The sequence below is a fragment of the Carassius auratus genome, chromosome 24 (genome assembly GCF_003368295.1).
Source record: "Carassius auratus strain Wakin chromosome 24, ASM336829v1, whole genome shotgun sequence".
Classification (NCBI taxonomy): domain Eukaryota; kingdom Metazoa; phylum Chordata; class Actinopteri; order Cypriniformes; family Cyprinidae; genus Carassius; species Carassius auratus.
Window position 1 is genome coordinate 21,323,225 of NC_039266.1, and position 14,233 is coordinate 21,337,457.

General features: G+C 34.5%; 1 protein-coding gene across 1 annotated transcript; it reads left to right on the forward strand.

Moving 5' to 3' along the window:
- Nucleotides 1-2,461: 2,461 nt before the first annotated feature.
- Nucleotides 2,462-12,099, forward strand: LOC113042626 (receptor-type tyrosine-protein phosphatase mu-like). Its single transcript, XM_026201608.1, has 10 exons — nucleotides 2,462-2,617; nucleotides 3,575-3,729; nucleotides 3,996-4,131; nucleotides 5,003-5,152; nucleotides 5,247-5,420; nucleotides 6,476-6,607; nucleotides 8,591-8,716; nucleotides 8,793-8,956; nucleotides 10,252-10,387; nucleotides 11,482-12,099. The coding sequence occupies exons 1-10, from the start codon at nucleotides 2,549-2,551 to the stop codon at nucleotides 11,533-11,535; spliced, it is 1,296 nt and encodes a 431-aa protein (XP_026057393.1). The 5' UTR covers nucleotides 2,462-2,548; the 3' UTR covers nucleotides 11,536-12,099.
- Nucleotides 12,100-14,233: the final 2,134 nt, after the last annotated feature.

The window sequence follows — 14,233 nt, forward strand, 5'->3', positions numbered from 1 at the left end:
TAGCTCTGATCGCTCGTCCTGACAGACTCACGGTTAAAATTAGAGTCGGAGAGAAGTAGGCCAGCGAGACCTTTATGAGAAACCAGATTCACAGAACACACATCCAGCTCAACGTCACTGAGAACACGACATTAAAGCCTGCACGTAACACCAGGAGCATTAACAGTCATAACCGTGAAGCATATTTCACCCTAAACATCTGTGTGTGCATGCATCTGCCATTTATTTCTTTATTTGTTGTTTGTTTGAATCTTTGTGATGCCTTTTGCTGAATTTATTTAGTTAGAAGTGTTATTGCAATACAGTAAAAATGCAGTGTTGCAGTAATGGGGATTACAATAAAACGTCCTGATATGTTACGTTAATTACTTTTATTTTATCTATTTATTAATTTATTTATTGTATTGTATTAATGAGCATTTTAGGGGTAAATGGGATTAATTGTTAAAAATATTCACAATCAAAAAAAAAATTCTAAATTAAATCCTCAGTTACTTTATTATGTAAAATATCATCATTTTTTTGTATTGTAGGAATAATGAGAATTACAAAAAAAAAGAAAAAAAAAAAGTTAAATTTCCGGATGCATTACAATAATTATTTTATTTATATATATATATATATATATATATATATATATATATATATATATATATATATATAGATGAAAGTTTCAGAGGTAAATGTACTTAATTAAAAATAGTGTCACAATGCAAAAATAAATATACAATTAAAAATAAATATAATATTCCTAAAATTTGCCATTTTTATATGAAATATAATGTTATTTATTACAATGCAGTAAGTTACCTTGATGAGAATTGTTTTAAAATAATGAGTATTACAATAAAAAATAAATCCAGATGCATTACAATAATTATTTTTTATTGTATTTTTATTATTTAATGAAAATTTGAGAGGTAAAAATATTTTTACAATTACTCTTCATTTTAATTATGTAAACTGTCAATCTTTTTAATTTCAATACACTAAAAGCATACTGTTACAGTAATAACAAATCATCGTGGAATAATCTCCTGATGCTTTACAATATATATTTTTTATTTTATTTTATTTTTTAATAAGAATTTGAGGGATAAATCTACTTCATTTTCCCTAAAACATAAAAAAAAAGTAAAATATATCTTTTGGAGGCATTCACTGATTATTGTTGCTGTTTTGACATGTATTTGTTTGTTTGTTTGTTGTTTCTTCTCGTCTCTAATGCTGTTTCCTGTGATGGCTGCCACTGTATTGTGACACGTGTGTGTGTGTGTGTGTGTGTGTGCTGGAGATGAGCTGCAGGAAGTGTGTGACTGAATATGTAAATAAGTCATTATGTGATTAATGCTCTCTCGTTTAGGAGATGCTCTAATGATAATTAGTCGGGAGCCGATAGCATCACGGCCTGTTGTTTTTCCGGCCTGACGGCGAAGAGTGAGAGCGAGACCAGAACACAATTATCCCGCTAATTAGAGCGTCTTAATAAACGCATAGAACAAAAACATGCTTCTAATGAAGAGCGGATGGAAAGAATCAGCTGATAAACAGATGACAAACTGATGGACTGATACTTCTTTCCTTTCTGTCCATAAAACGGTTTCCATCAGAAAAAAAAAAGAATAAATATCTGATACATTTGAATAATTGATACATTTAGAGTTTTAATAGACTTTAGATTTCCTGCCATGAGACTGTCAAAAACATTTAGCTAATTAATTATAATAAAGCTGAACTATATATATATATATATATATGTACATTTTATATAAATAATAGTAACACTATGAAATAAAATTGATAAAAGCAAATAACAAAATTACAAAAAATTAATCTTAAATTAAAATAAAACTTAAAAAAAATAAAAATATTAAATAACTCTAACCTAATCCAAACTGAACATATAAATAAAAATTTGCTAATTAATCATTGCAATTAAAACTGTACTATAAATAATACTAAAATAACACTGTGACCAGTATAATATAAAATAATAGCTATTTCTACATTTTAAATAAACCCACATTTTAAAATATAAATCATAAATTGTTACTTTATTAATAATTCAGATGCATTATTTATTGAAAATGAGATATTTTGAAAGCTATATTGGTAATATTTAAAACAGACACACACACATAGAAAGAAAACAGTGTAATAATGAAGAGCGGATGGAGAGAAGCGGCTGAGAAACTGATGACAGACTGATAAACGGAGAGAGCGATGTGATTGAGATTGACTTCATTAATGTCTCTGACTGATTAGAGACGGTGGTGTGTGTGTGTGTGTGTGTGTGTGTGTCTCTGGAGGTGTGCTCTGGTTATGAGGGTTAACTGGTTAATGAGTCTGGGATGATCTGCAGCAGAAGCGTCTCGTATCTGGGACACGTGGAGTCTGACTCCTGAGATTTACACAATCTGATGTGCTTGTTTGGAGACGCTCATATCTCGTGTTCTGATAAACTGGTGTGTGTGTGTGTGTGTGTGTGTGTGTGAGACAGGTGAAGTGCTGTAAGTACTGGCCCGATGACACTGAGATCTACAGGGACATGAAGGTGACGCTCATCGAGACGCAGCTGCTGTCTGAATACGTCATTCGAACCTTCGCCGTGGAAAAGGTTCGGCATCAAACTTACTGACCACAACCCAGACTCTCAAAACACATCTAATCACTGATCATTCTTTCACTATTGTCTTCATAACTATCTCTATACATATTATAAATCGTAAAAAAAAAAAAAAAAAAAAAAATATATATATATATATATATATATATATATATATATATATATATATATATATATATATATATGTGTATATATATATATATATATATATATATATATGTGTATATATATATATATATATATATATATATTAAAATATGAACATATAGTTAGTTTTTTTTGTGTGTATGTGAATATATAATAATTAAAATATTTTCTTTTCAGTATAATTAAAAATAATTATACATTTATGGTTTAATTTGAAATATATTTAATATTTAATTGTATCAATCTTATTTAAATTGTATAATTAATTACTTTTTCTTATTTTTTATTTTTTATTTTATACATGTATAAATAATCTAATAAGTAATAATTGTAAATTCTCAATAATTACATTTTATATATATTTAATTATTTATATAAGTTGAGTAATTGTATAATTATAAATATATACATGTAATATAGACTATATATGTGTGTGTTGTGTTATAATAAAATAGTAAATTATTTAAGATAATTATAAATTAAAGTTACAATGAATAACTAAATAAATTGTATAATTAAAATTACTTATTATTTTTATCTTTTAGAAATAATCGAATAAGTAATCATAAATTATCATTTCATTTTAAATATATTTAATGATTTTTATCCATTTTTTAAATCGTGCAGATAGATAGATGGAGAAAATTGTTCTTTTGACTTACTTTTGTTTTGTTTTTGTGGTCATCTTTCCATTCTGATGCTATGTCTTTACATGTGCATGTGTGTGTGTGTGTGTGTGTGTGTGTCTGTGTGTCTCTGTGTGTGTGTGTGTGTGTGTGTGTGTGTGTGTGTGGTCTCCAGCGAGGAGCTCATGAGATCAGGGAGATCCGTCAGTTTCACTTCACCGGTTGGCCGGATCACGGCGTCCCGTATCACTCCACAGGGCTGCTGGGCTTCGTCCGCCGGGTCAAAGCCAAGAGTCCAGCGAACGCCGGGCCGATGGTCATCCACTGCAGGTGAACGTCGTCTCATCCTCACAGAGACAGTGCTGATTACTGTCAGAGAGAGCTGCTTAGGAAGGGCAATCTGTTGCTTAATGATGTCATTGCACGATCAAGTTATCACAACGCAAAAGTGCCACTTCTTCGATTCAGATTTGAATTTTCCATATCCGTTTTTTACCTGCATTTTAAATTATGAAGGACATATTTGTACCGTTTTACTCCTAACAGGTACATGTTAGTGTCTTAGGGTAGTAATAAAGCTGTTGTTTGCTCCTCAGCGCTGGAGCGGGACGCACCGGCTGCTTCATCGTGATTGACATCATGCTGGACATGGCAGAGCGAGAAGGAGTCGTGGACATTTACAACTGTGTGAGAGAACTGCGCTCCCGCAGGGTCAACATGGTGCAGACGGAGGTAACCAATCACAGACACCCTCACATCAGCCACAGCCAATCAAAACCTGCCTCTCTCTCCAGCCCCGCCCCCTCTCAAACATACCTTAGAACTTTTTACTTGACATGAACTTTCAATATAGACAAAAGAAACAAGGAATCATGAGCAACTATGATTGTATAGCCTCAGACATTATCTGACCGTCAGCTGCGGTCAAGGACTTTCTGAGGAGCGGCGACCGCAGGCATGTTTAAAATGTCACTTCATGAATGATTTACGTCACGCTGTCAGACCGCCGTCTGCGATCGAGAGATGACCGGTCCACATGTGGACACACAGGACAGAGACATCGAGGAGGAAGCTGAAAACACAGCCGATTATGTCCTGATCATCTGTTCTGACCATAAATGTGTGAATAATTTGATACATTTACAAACAATAGATGTTTTAATTGTATTCAATATTAATTCGTTTTATTAATTAGAAATAAATAAAAAAAATGGAACTATAACCTAAATAGTAATATTTAAAAAGAACATAGAAAAAATTTAAAATAATAATAAATAAATAATAATAATAATAAAAAATTGAAATGAAAACTGAAAAGTAAAAATATAACTATATATATATATATATATATATAACCTGCAGATTTAGAAACTGACATATTAACCAAAAAAAAAAAAATAACATAGAAAAAAAATTAAAAATAATAATAAGTAAAATAAATTGAAATGGAATAACAAAATATATATATAAAAAAAATCTGCAGATTTAGAAACTGACATATTAACCAAAATAAAAGACCAATCAATCACCAAATCAAATGATATCAGTGATCAGCGCTATTATATTGTTGTATTGATCTGTCTTTGATATGTTGATATTCCAGGAGCAGTATGTGTTTATCCATGATGCCATATTGGAGGCGTGTCTTTGTGGCGACACCACGATCCCAGCCAATCAGCTTCGCTCGGTGTATTACGACATGAACCGCTTGGATCCGCAGACCAACTCCACTCAGATCAAAGAGGAGTTCAGAGTCAGTGAATTCAAATATTACATATAGCTGTTAGAATAAAGAATATAGTGATGTAAGTGTGTGCATGAGTGTGATTTGTGTGTTTCTTTGGCAGACGTTAAACATGGTGACTCCCACGCTGCGGGTGGAGGACTGCAGCATCGCACTGCTGCCGAGGAACCATGAGAAGAACCGCTGTATGGATGTTCTTCCTCCGGACCGCTGCCTGCCCTTCCTCATCACCATCGACGGAGAGAGCAGCAACTACATCAACGCCGCGCTCATGGACGTACGGCAGCTCACACACACATCAGATCTTACCCTAGTGACCGTTACCTGCGGCGCTTAACTGAGTTTTTTTTATTATTATTATTAATTCTAAGTTTCTAAAAAAAAAATTTTGTTTATAAAAGTTTGTTAGTTTATTTGTTACTTTTTTATTGGTTCTTTTATTTTATTTTATTGATTGATTTTATTTAAGTATTATTGTCATTTCACATTTTCAAAATTTTATTAATTTTTATTTTTTAATACATTAATTTTTACTATTAATACATTAAATCATAAATGTTTAATTCAATTGTTTCTATTTTAGTATTATTTAAATGTAATTTTTTATGACTTATTTAATAGTACTATAGGTGTTTTATATGGATTTAATTTGTAAAAAAAAATCTTTAGTTATTTTTATTTAACATTTTTATTATTTAATTCATTATTTTACAGTTTTACGATTTAACTCACTTCTAATAAATGTTTTATTTCAATCATTTTTGTTTTAAATTTATTTACATTTTATTTTACATTTTAAGTGTTTTACTTTGTCTTAAGAATTATGAATTTCTATTGTTAAAATTGTTTTATTTGACTTTTTTTATACATTTTGTATGATTATTATAATTTTTATTATTTAATTTGTACTGTTTTGTTGTTATTTAAAAATTTTTTTTTTTTTTTTTTAATTTATGAACTATTAATTGCATCTGTGTCTATTATAACAAAAAATCTGAAGCGACAGTGTCACTGATGGATGTGTATTGCAGCACACATGATTATGTGCTTGTTGAAAATAATTCAAAAACAGATGGAATTGATTCATTTCATTGTCAGGAAAATAGCTAAATGCGATCCATATCAGAGAACGCACAAAAAAACGCAGTAACACTATTGACTGGGATGGGTTTGTTGGTAAAACACGCGACAGTGCATTTGTTTTCATTACAGTAAATGGAAGCGCTGGCGGCGGTAATAAAACACGCAGCTCAACGCTAAACTTCTCCACACAATTAGTCAAGCAGACAGTCAGACAGGAAATAAGATGTTTTCCTCTCTTCATCTTCACAGAGCTATAAGCAGCCATCTGCGTTCATCGTTACCCAGCATCCTCTGCCCAACACCGTCAAAGACTTCTGGAGGCTGGTGCTGGACTATCACTGCACGTCTATAGTGATGCTGAACGACGTGGATCCCGCGCAGGTGAGACACACACACACACACACGCACACCTGAACACTGAGACACGACACACACTCATGCAGCAGATGCGTCTGTCACACGTGCACTGCTCTGACATCACATTAATCAGAAGTTCCCAAGTGCTTCTGTCAGTTCAACAATCACTCGGACTGAAAGCCTCCTCCAGATTTTAAGCTAATATTTCAATGACTTAGCAACACATTTGCATGGTACACACTTCTCTGATATCAGTTTACTGTCACATGACATGCAGCCTAGACCTGGTCTGGTTTATCCTGGTCAGGCGCTGGTCTAGACCGGGTCTAGACTGTTTTATCCGGGTCAGGCGCTGGTCTAGACCGGGTCTAGACTGGTTTATCCGGGTCAGGCGCTGGTCTAGACCGGGTCTAGACTGGTTTATCCGGGTCAGGTGCTGGTCTAGACCGGGTCTAGACTGGTTTATCCGGGTCAGGTGCTGGTCTAGACTGGTTTATCCTGATCAGGCGCTGGTCTAGACCGGGTCTAGACTGGTTTATCCAGGTCAGGCGCTGGTCTAGACTGGGTCTAAACTGGTTCATCCGGGTCAGGCGCTGGTCTAGACCGGGTCTAGACTGGTTTATCCGGGGCAGGTGCTGGTCTAGACTGGTTTATCCTGATCAGGCGCTGATTTAGACCGGGTCTAGACTGGTTTATCCGGGTCAGGCGCTGGTCTAGACCGGGTCTAGACTGGTTTATCCGGGTCAGGTGCTGGTCTAGACCGGGTCTAGACTGGTTTATCCGGGTCAGGTGCTGGTCTAGACTGGTTTATCCTGATCAGGCGCTGGTCTAGACCGGGTCTAGACTGGTTTATCCAGGTCAGGCGCTGGTCTAGACTGGGTCTAAACTGGTTCATCCGGGTCAGGCGCTGGTCTAGACCGGGTCTAGACTGGTTTATCCGGGGCAGGTGCTGGTCTAGACTGGTTTATCCTGATCAGGCGCTGATTTAGACCGGGTCTAGACTGGTTTATCCAGGTCAGGCGCTGGTCTAGACTGGGTCTAAACTGGTTTATCCGGGTCAGGCGCTGGTCTAGACCGGGTCTAAACTGGTTTATCCGGGTCAGGTGCTGGTCTAGACTGGGTCTAAACTGGTTTATCCGGGTCAGGTGCTGGTCTAGACTGGGTCTAGACTGGGTCTAAACTGGTTTATCCGGGTCAGGCGCTGGTCTAGACTGCTTCTAAACTGGTTTATCCGGGTCAGGTGCTGGTCTAGACTGGGTTTAAACTGGTTTATCCGGGTCAGGCGCTGGTTTAGACCTGGTCTAGACTGGTTTATCCTGATCAGGCGCTGGTTTAGACCTGGTCTAGACTGGTTTATCCTGATCAGGCGCTGGTTTAGACCTGGTCTAGACTGGTTTATCCTGATCAGGCGCTGGTCTAGACCGGGTCTAGACTGGTTTATCCTGATCAGGCGCTGGTTTAGACCGGGTCTAGACTGGTTTATCCTGGTCAGGTGCTGGTCTAGACCGGGTCTAAACTGATTTATCCAGGTCAGGCGCTGGTCTAGACCTGGTCTAGACTGGTTTACCCTGGTCTAGACCCGGTCTAGGCTGGTTTATCCAGGTCAGGCGCTGGTCTAGACCTGGTCTAGACTGGTTTACCCTGGTCAGTCGCTGGTCTAGACCCGGTCTAGGCTGGTTTATCCTGGTCAGGCGCTGGTCTAGACTGGTTTATCCTGGTCAGGCGCTGGTCTAGACCGGGTCTAGGCTGGTTTATCCTGATCAGGTGCTGGTCTAGACCTGGTCTAGACTGGTTTATCCTGGTCAGGCGCTGGTCTAGACTGGTTTATCCTGGTCTAGACCCGGTCTAGGCTGGTTTATCCAGGTCAGGCGCTGGTCTAGGCTGGTGAACCGGTATAGACATGCTGTTTTAGTAAACCTGGAGCTAGTGAAAGTGATCAGCCATGGAGGCTGGCCACTGAAGTGACGTGTGTGATGCTGATGTGTGTTTGGTGTGTTTTGTGTCCAGTTGTGTCCGCAGTACTGGCCAGAGAACGGCGTCCATCGGCACGGACCCATCCAGGTGGAGTTTGTGTCTGCGGATCTGGAGGAGGACATCATCAGCAGGATCTTCCGCATCTATAACGCGGCGCGGGTGAGTTAGCGCTCGCTAACACGCTTCAGTCAGAGTCAGCTGTTCCAGTGTCATGGACCTGTGGTTTGTGTGTCAGCCGCAGGACGGGTACAGGATGGTGCAGCAGTTCCAGTTTCTGGGCTGGCCGATGTACCGCGACACTCCCGTCTCCAAACGCTCCTTCCTCAAACTCATCCGGCAGGTGGATAAATGGCAGGAGGAGTACGACGGAGGAGAGGGACGCACCGTTGTGCACTGCCTGTGAGTCACCGCTCCTCACATTCACTCCGATAATCCAGACTTACAGGATTTATGTGATGTTTGAAAATGTATTTAGCATATTTAGAATTCATATTTAGAATATATATTTTTTTTATTTACAATTTTGTTTGTAATATTTAGAATTACATTTTTATGAATATTTAGATTTTTTTGTAATATTTACAGTCATATTTTATTAAGATTTTCAAATAATTTTTATAAATAATGTTTATGTAGTTTTTGTTCATTTTAATTTAATTCAAGTTATTTTAATAAATAAGAAATGCTTCCTTGCTAAAATAATGTATTTTTTTTATATTTTGTTTTATTTTAATTATTATAAATAAAATTCACTATGATTTAATGTTAAATATTTTAACGGTTTTAGTTTTAGTAATAACTCTGGTGTTTTAATGTGAACATTTAGTGTTATTTACTGGTTGTAGTTGTAGTTTTAGTAATAACCCAGTTATCTCTGATTAGATTAGCTGATATTTGTTTTAAGTTTTCAAACGTATTTAAAGAAACTGTGTAAATAGTATTTAAATTTAAATTAAATTAATTAAATATTTAATTTATTTAAATAGTATTTTGCAGTGTTATCCGTGTGACTCGCTCTCAGTGACTAAATTACAAAGAAAGTGTTTTTGTGTTTAAAAACAAGATGTAGGGCTGTGAAATAAAAACGTATCTTTAAGGTCTTGAAGTGCATTTTTTCTTTTTTTTTTCTTTTTTTAAGAGGCACATTTCTAGATTGCTGTATCTTGCGAGATGATGCGAAACACGAATGCAATTAACAATGTAGATGTCAGAAAATGAATGGAACTGATCCGGATTGAAGCTGTAAAGCTCAGATCAGTTCACAGTTAAACCGAACCGAGCTGGATGATGTCACGTGATGCTCGTTAGTCTCGGAGAGATTCTGATCTGGCGCTCAGGAAACACATCTTTCCCGCCCAATACTGTTTATCCTGAAATAAACACTGAAACATGAGTGAGACGGATGCAGTGATTGTGCTGAATGTAATGAGCAGGAGAACAGCGCCACCTGCTGCTCACACACCAGATTCAACAACAACCTGAGCGCTTCTCATCATTAATACAGTCAGTGCACTCCCCAGACTGATTAGATGAGCTTAACAGTAGTAGATATACTTCAGACTGTAGCTTTAATTCTGTTGAGGTGCTTTACAGATGAAATTGAATTCACTTGAGTGTGTTTTGCAACATTATTTTCAGTATCATGTGTGAGATGTTTATTGTGATGATGATGATCGTGTGTGTGTGTGTTTCAGGAACGGCGGCGGGCGCAGCGGCACGTTCTGTGCCATCAGTATCGTGTGTGAGATGTTGTGTCACCAGCACTCGGTGGACGTCTTTCACGCCGTCAAAACACTGAGAAACAACAAACCCAACATGGTGGACCTGCTGGTGAGCGGCACACATGAGTCTGACAGGAAATGAGTCTGACACTGACATCTGAGCTCCGTTTCATGATTAAAATAATAATATTAATGCACATACAGTTATGCTCAATCATGCAATCTCAGCGGAGTAGTCCTGTGCAAAATATCGAATAAAATGTTTAGTATTAAAAAATCTAATTAGCATTCAGACATTTGTAGGGTGCAAATTCTATTTACGTTTTTCTGTATTAAGTTTCAATGATTTTATTAGGTTTTAATCATCAAAAAATGAAGTCTAATTCGTTGATTTCATAAAATGTTACAATTTAATCATTTATTAAATCGTGAGAATGTTGCTATAAAAGAATTTCAAAAACTTTACAAGTACAGTCTTTAAAAAGTTTAAAAAGTAACTAATCAAGTAAAAAAAAAAAAATGTTGCATTTATATTTTACATTATTTTATTCATTATTTTTTAAATAAAGTCAAATGTAAAAAAAAATTAAATAAGTGTATTCAGTCCATTTTGAGTCAGAAGAGATGCATAAAAATGACTAAACAATGCACAGTTGAGTAAGAGAACAAACTTTCAAATGCTTGAAGATCCTCAAAACAAGCTTTTTCTTTAATGTAGGCTTCATCAATTTTTATTTATTTATTTTTTTTTTTTAGGAATCATGAGTTATAATGCAAATGAATTTAATTAAATTGAATTAAGTCCAGTAGCTTTGATGCCGGTAATTCTCAGCTGATATGTTCTTATAAATTTCATACAATAATATATTCAAATGTTATTTCACACCATTATTGAGAAATATATATATAGTATCTTTTTCTTGTTAGGCTGGATGTATAATTTGAAATTCAAGTTTTGACAATTTTTAAATGATAAAAAAAATGTGATAATGTAGTAATAATGAAACAAAAAAAATACATTGACTCATTATTGAGAAATTGCTGATCACGTGTGGTTTAGTTGAAAAATAATAAGTTATGACTGTTTTTTAAAATAACAATTCTTCTGGTCCGGAATATGAAAGTAGCATATAGATTTCAGCCTGCGTTACACTGACCCTCTGCTGGTGTGTGTGTGTGTGTGTGTGTGTGTGTCTCCTGCAGGATCAGTATAAGTTCTGCTATGAGGTGGCTCTGGAATACTTGAATTCTGGGTAATGTGAGCGTTATCTGCTCTGATGTCCTCATCTTCCACTGAAACACACGACGACTGAAACTGGAGCAGAAACTGAACCCATGTTTCCTGCACTCACCTCCCCATCATCTCCATCCTTTCCTTCGTCTTCATGTTTGTGAGGAATGCACTTCATCACGTGGATGTTGATTTGATCAGTTTTCTGAACTCCAGCGGTCTGGCATGTACAGTCTGATCATGCGTGGCATTAAAGCGCTCATACTAACGTGTTTCTGCTCTCTCTGTGGTTGTGTTTGTGTGGAACGATGGAAAAACTGCTGAAACGTCCCGTCCCAAGATCCAAAGCTTGTGTTCGTGATCATTTCTTTTGTTTATACTGTAAATAGATGAAGTTCACCAGATAATTTATTCATTGACAGATTTTTGTGAAGCACACTGAGTGACAATCATGTTTTAATTTGGTCATTATTATTATTATCATACGGACTCCACATTTAATAGTGACCAGACTGTATTGTTAACTTTTTATTTATCTGGTATGAAAAAAACAAAATTAAACCTATAAATACATATCTATATCTGCCAAACCTGTCGTCTGTGTGTTTTTTTGTGTAGATAGAAGCCGAATGTCATCAGACGTGTTTCTGTATTATATATTTCAATATGTATCGTACACTGGGCACAAAGTAAAGTTTCTGCATTTATTATCATTTGATATATTATCCCACAATGCAACAGTGTTATTTAATACCACAGCAGTCTAATATAGTTTTAACAATATATATTTTTTTGTTTATAAACATTTTCCGTTTTCATTTTAATTTTAGGTAAAGTTTTCATAAATATATATATATATTTTTGTTAAATAGTTTTTAATTCTTATAAATAAAAAATAATAAAAAAGCATTTTCCTTAATTTAACTAAAACTGTTGGCTGAAACTAAATAAAAAGTTAACTTGAAGAAAAATTATCTAAAATGTAAGAATAAACGCATTTTTAAAAAAAAAATCTGAAATGTTATCTGAAATAAAATATTACGTTTAAGTTGTAAAATTAAACTATTAAATCCTAAATTAAAATTAGCATAAAATTAATTTAATTAGTTTAATAAATACATAATGTAACTATACTTAGGGCTAATATTCAGAACTAATTTTAAGATGTATTTAAATTGCATATACATTTCTGACAGATGCAGCACATTAAATTAGTTTATGTAAAATGTATTCGTTTTTTGTGTGCATCGGTGACATTGAAAGTAGAAGTTTATAACTGAATAACATTCATTTTCATGATATGGCATAATTAACTTAAAACTCGTCTAGTGTAATTTTGAGAATAAGGGTCATATCTGAACTATTTTATAAGACACTAAAAGAATGGATTGTTATTACTATTTGAAACAAGGGACCTTTTTCACAAGAGTTTAACAAGTTTAATGCTCATCAGCATCGTAAATCCTTGAAAGTTTTTTTTTTTTTTTTTTTTAAATGTATGTACATTTATAAAACAATTCTTTGTATAATATCACCTTTGTATCAAATAAAAAAAATCTCATTTTTTTCCTTTTATTGAAAGTCATGAAAACACTATCATGGGTTTTTTTCTTTATTTGAGAAAATGATAATGCCAAAAGTACAACACTTTTGACTTCATATTGTGGTTAATTTGATAAATAAAAAAATAAAATAAAAATACAGGTATTTTGAGAAGTAGGATTACTGTATATAAAATATACAATATGGAAATGTAATTATATGAGTAGATTACAAAACATCAAATAGTACTTTTTACTCAAGTATGTAAGAAATCTAGTACTTGTGTACTTTCAGGCTAGTAAGATTGAAAAGGAGTATTTAATACTTTTACTATACATATCTGAACTCTTACTCAAGTACTCGACTTGTCATTCCATGTACAGTCAGTGAAACATTAGACAAATCTTTTAAATGAATCCACTACAATTAAATGTATTATGTTTGTCTTTATTGAGTGAAATTAGTCACAAAATCACATTACAAGATATACCATAATGAAAAGTAAAGCAATGGTAACCACTTGTAATATTGGTACCAATTCTCGCTACTAGTAGTTGCTTATTAGCATTTATATTATTAAAATTTGGCTGTTTATTAGTACTAATAAAGCACATACTGTATTCTGCATGACCATATTCTACATCCCTTACCCTACCCAATACATCAACTTGAATACCTTACACACTATTAATAAGCAGTAAATAAGGAGTTTATTAAGGCAAAAGTCATGTTTAATGTTTTTTTAATGGCGAGAACTGGACACTAAAATAAAGTGTGACCAAAGCAATTTTAATCAAAGATACAATTTAAAAAAATAGAAAGAAATAACATCCCTAATGCCAATCATTAAAGAACATTTATGTAGAATAATTCATTTATAAATATTAATATTAGAATATTAATTTAATTTGTACAAGACTGGTTGTAGAGATTATGAACATTTACAAAAAGTGACAAAGGGAAGTTGTATGTATCTCATGCCCCATTACGAGTTCAAAAGTGTTGAAGTTGTGAAGAAAAGGAAGTAGCAACAGATATTTTCTTCACTGATTGGGACAGATCTGAATGCAAACTTGCAGAGGATCATTAGTAAGGGGCAGGGTTTGAGTTGACTAAATATTTCTAGAATTCTAGCATATGTGACCAGAGAGATGTCTGATGTTTGTCATGTCACTAAGAGAT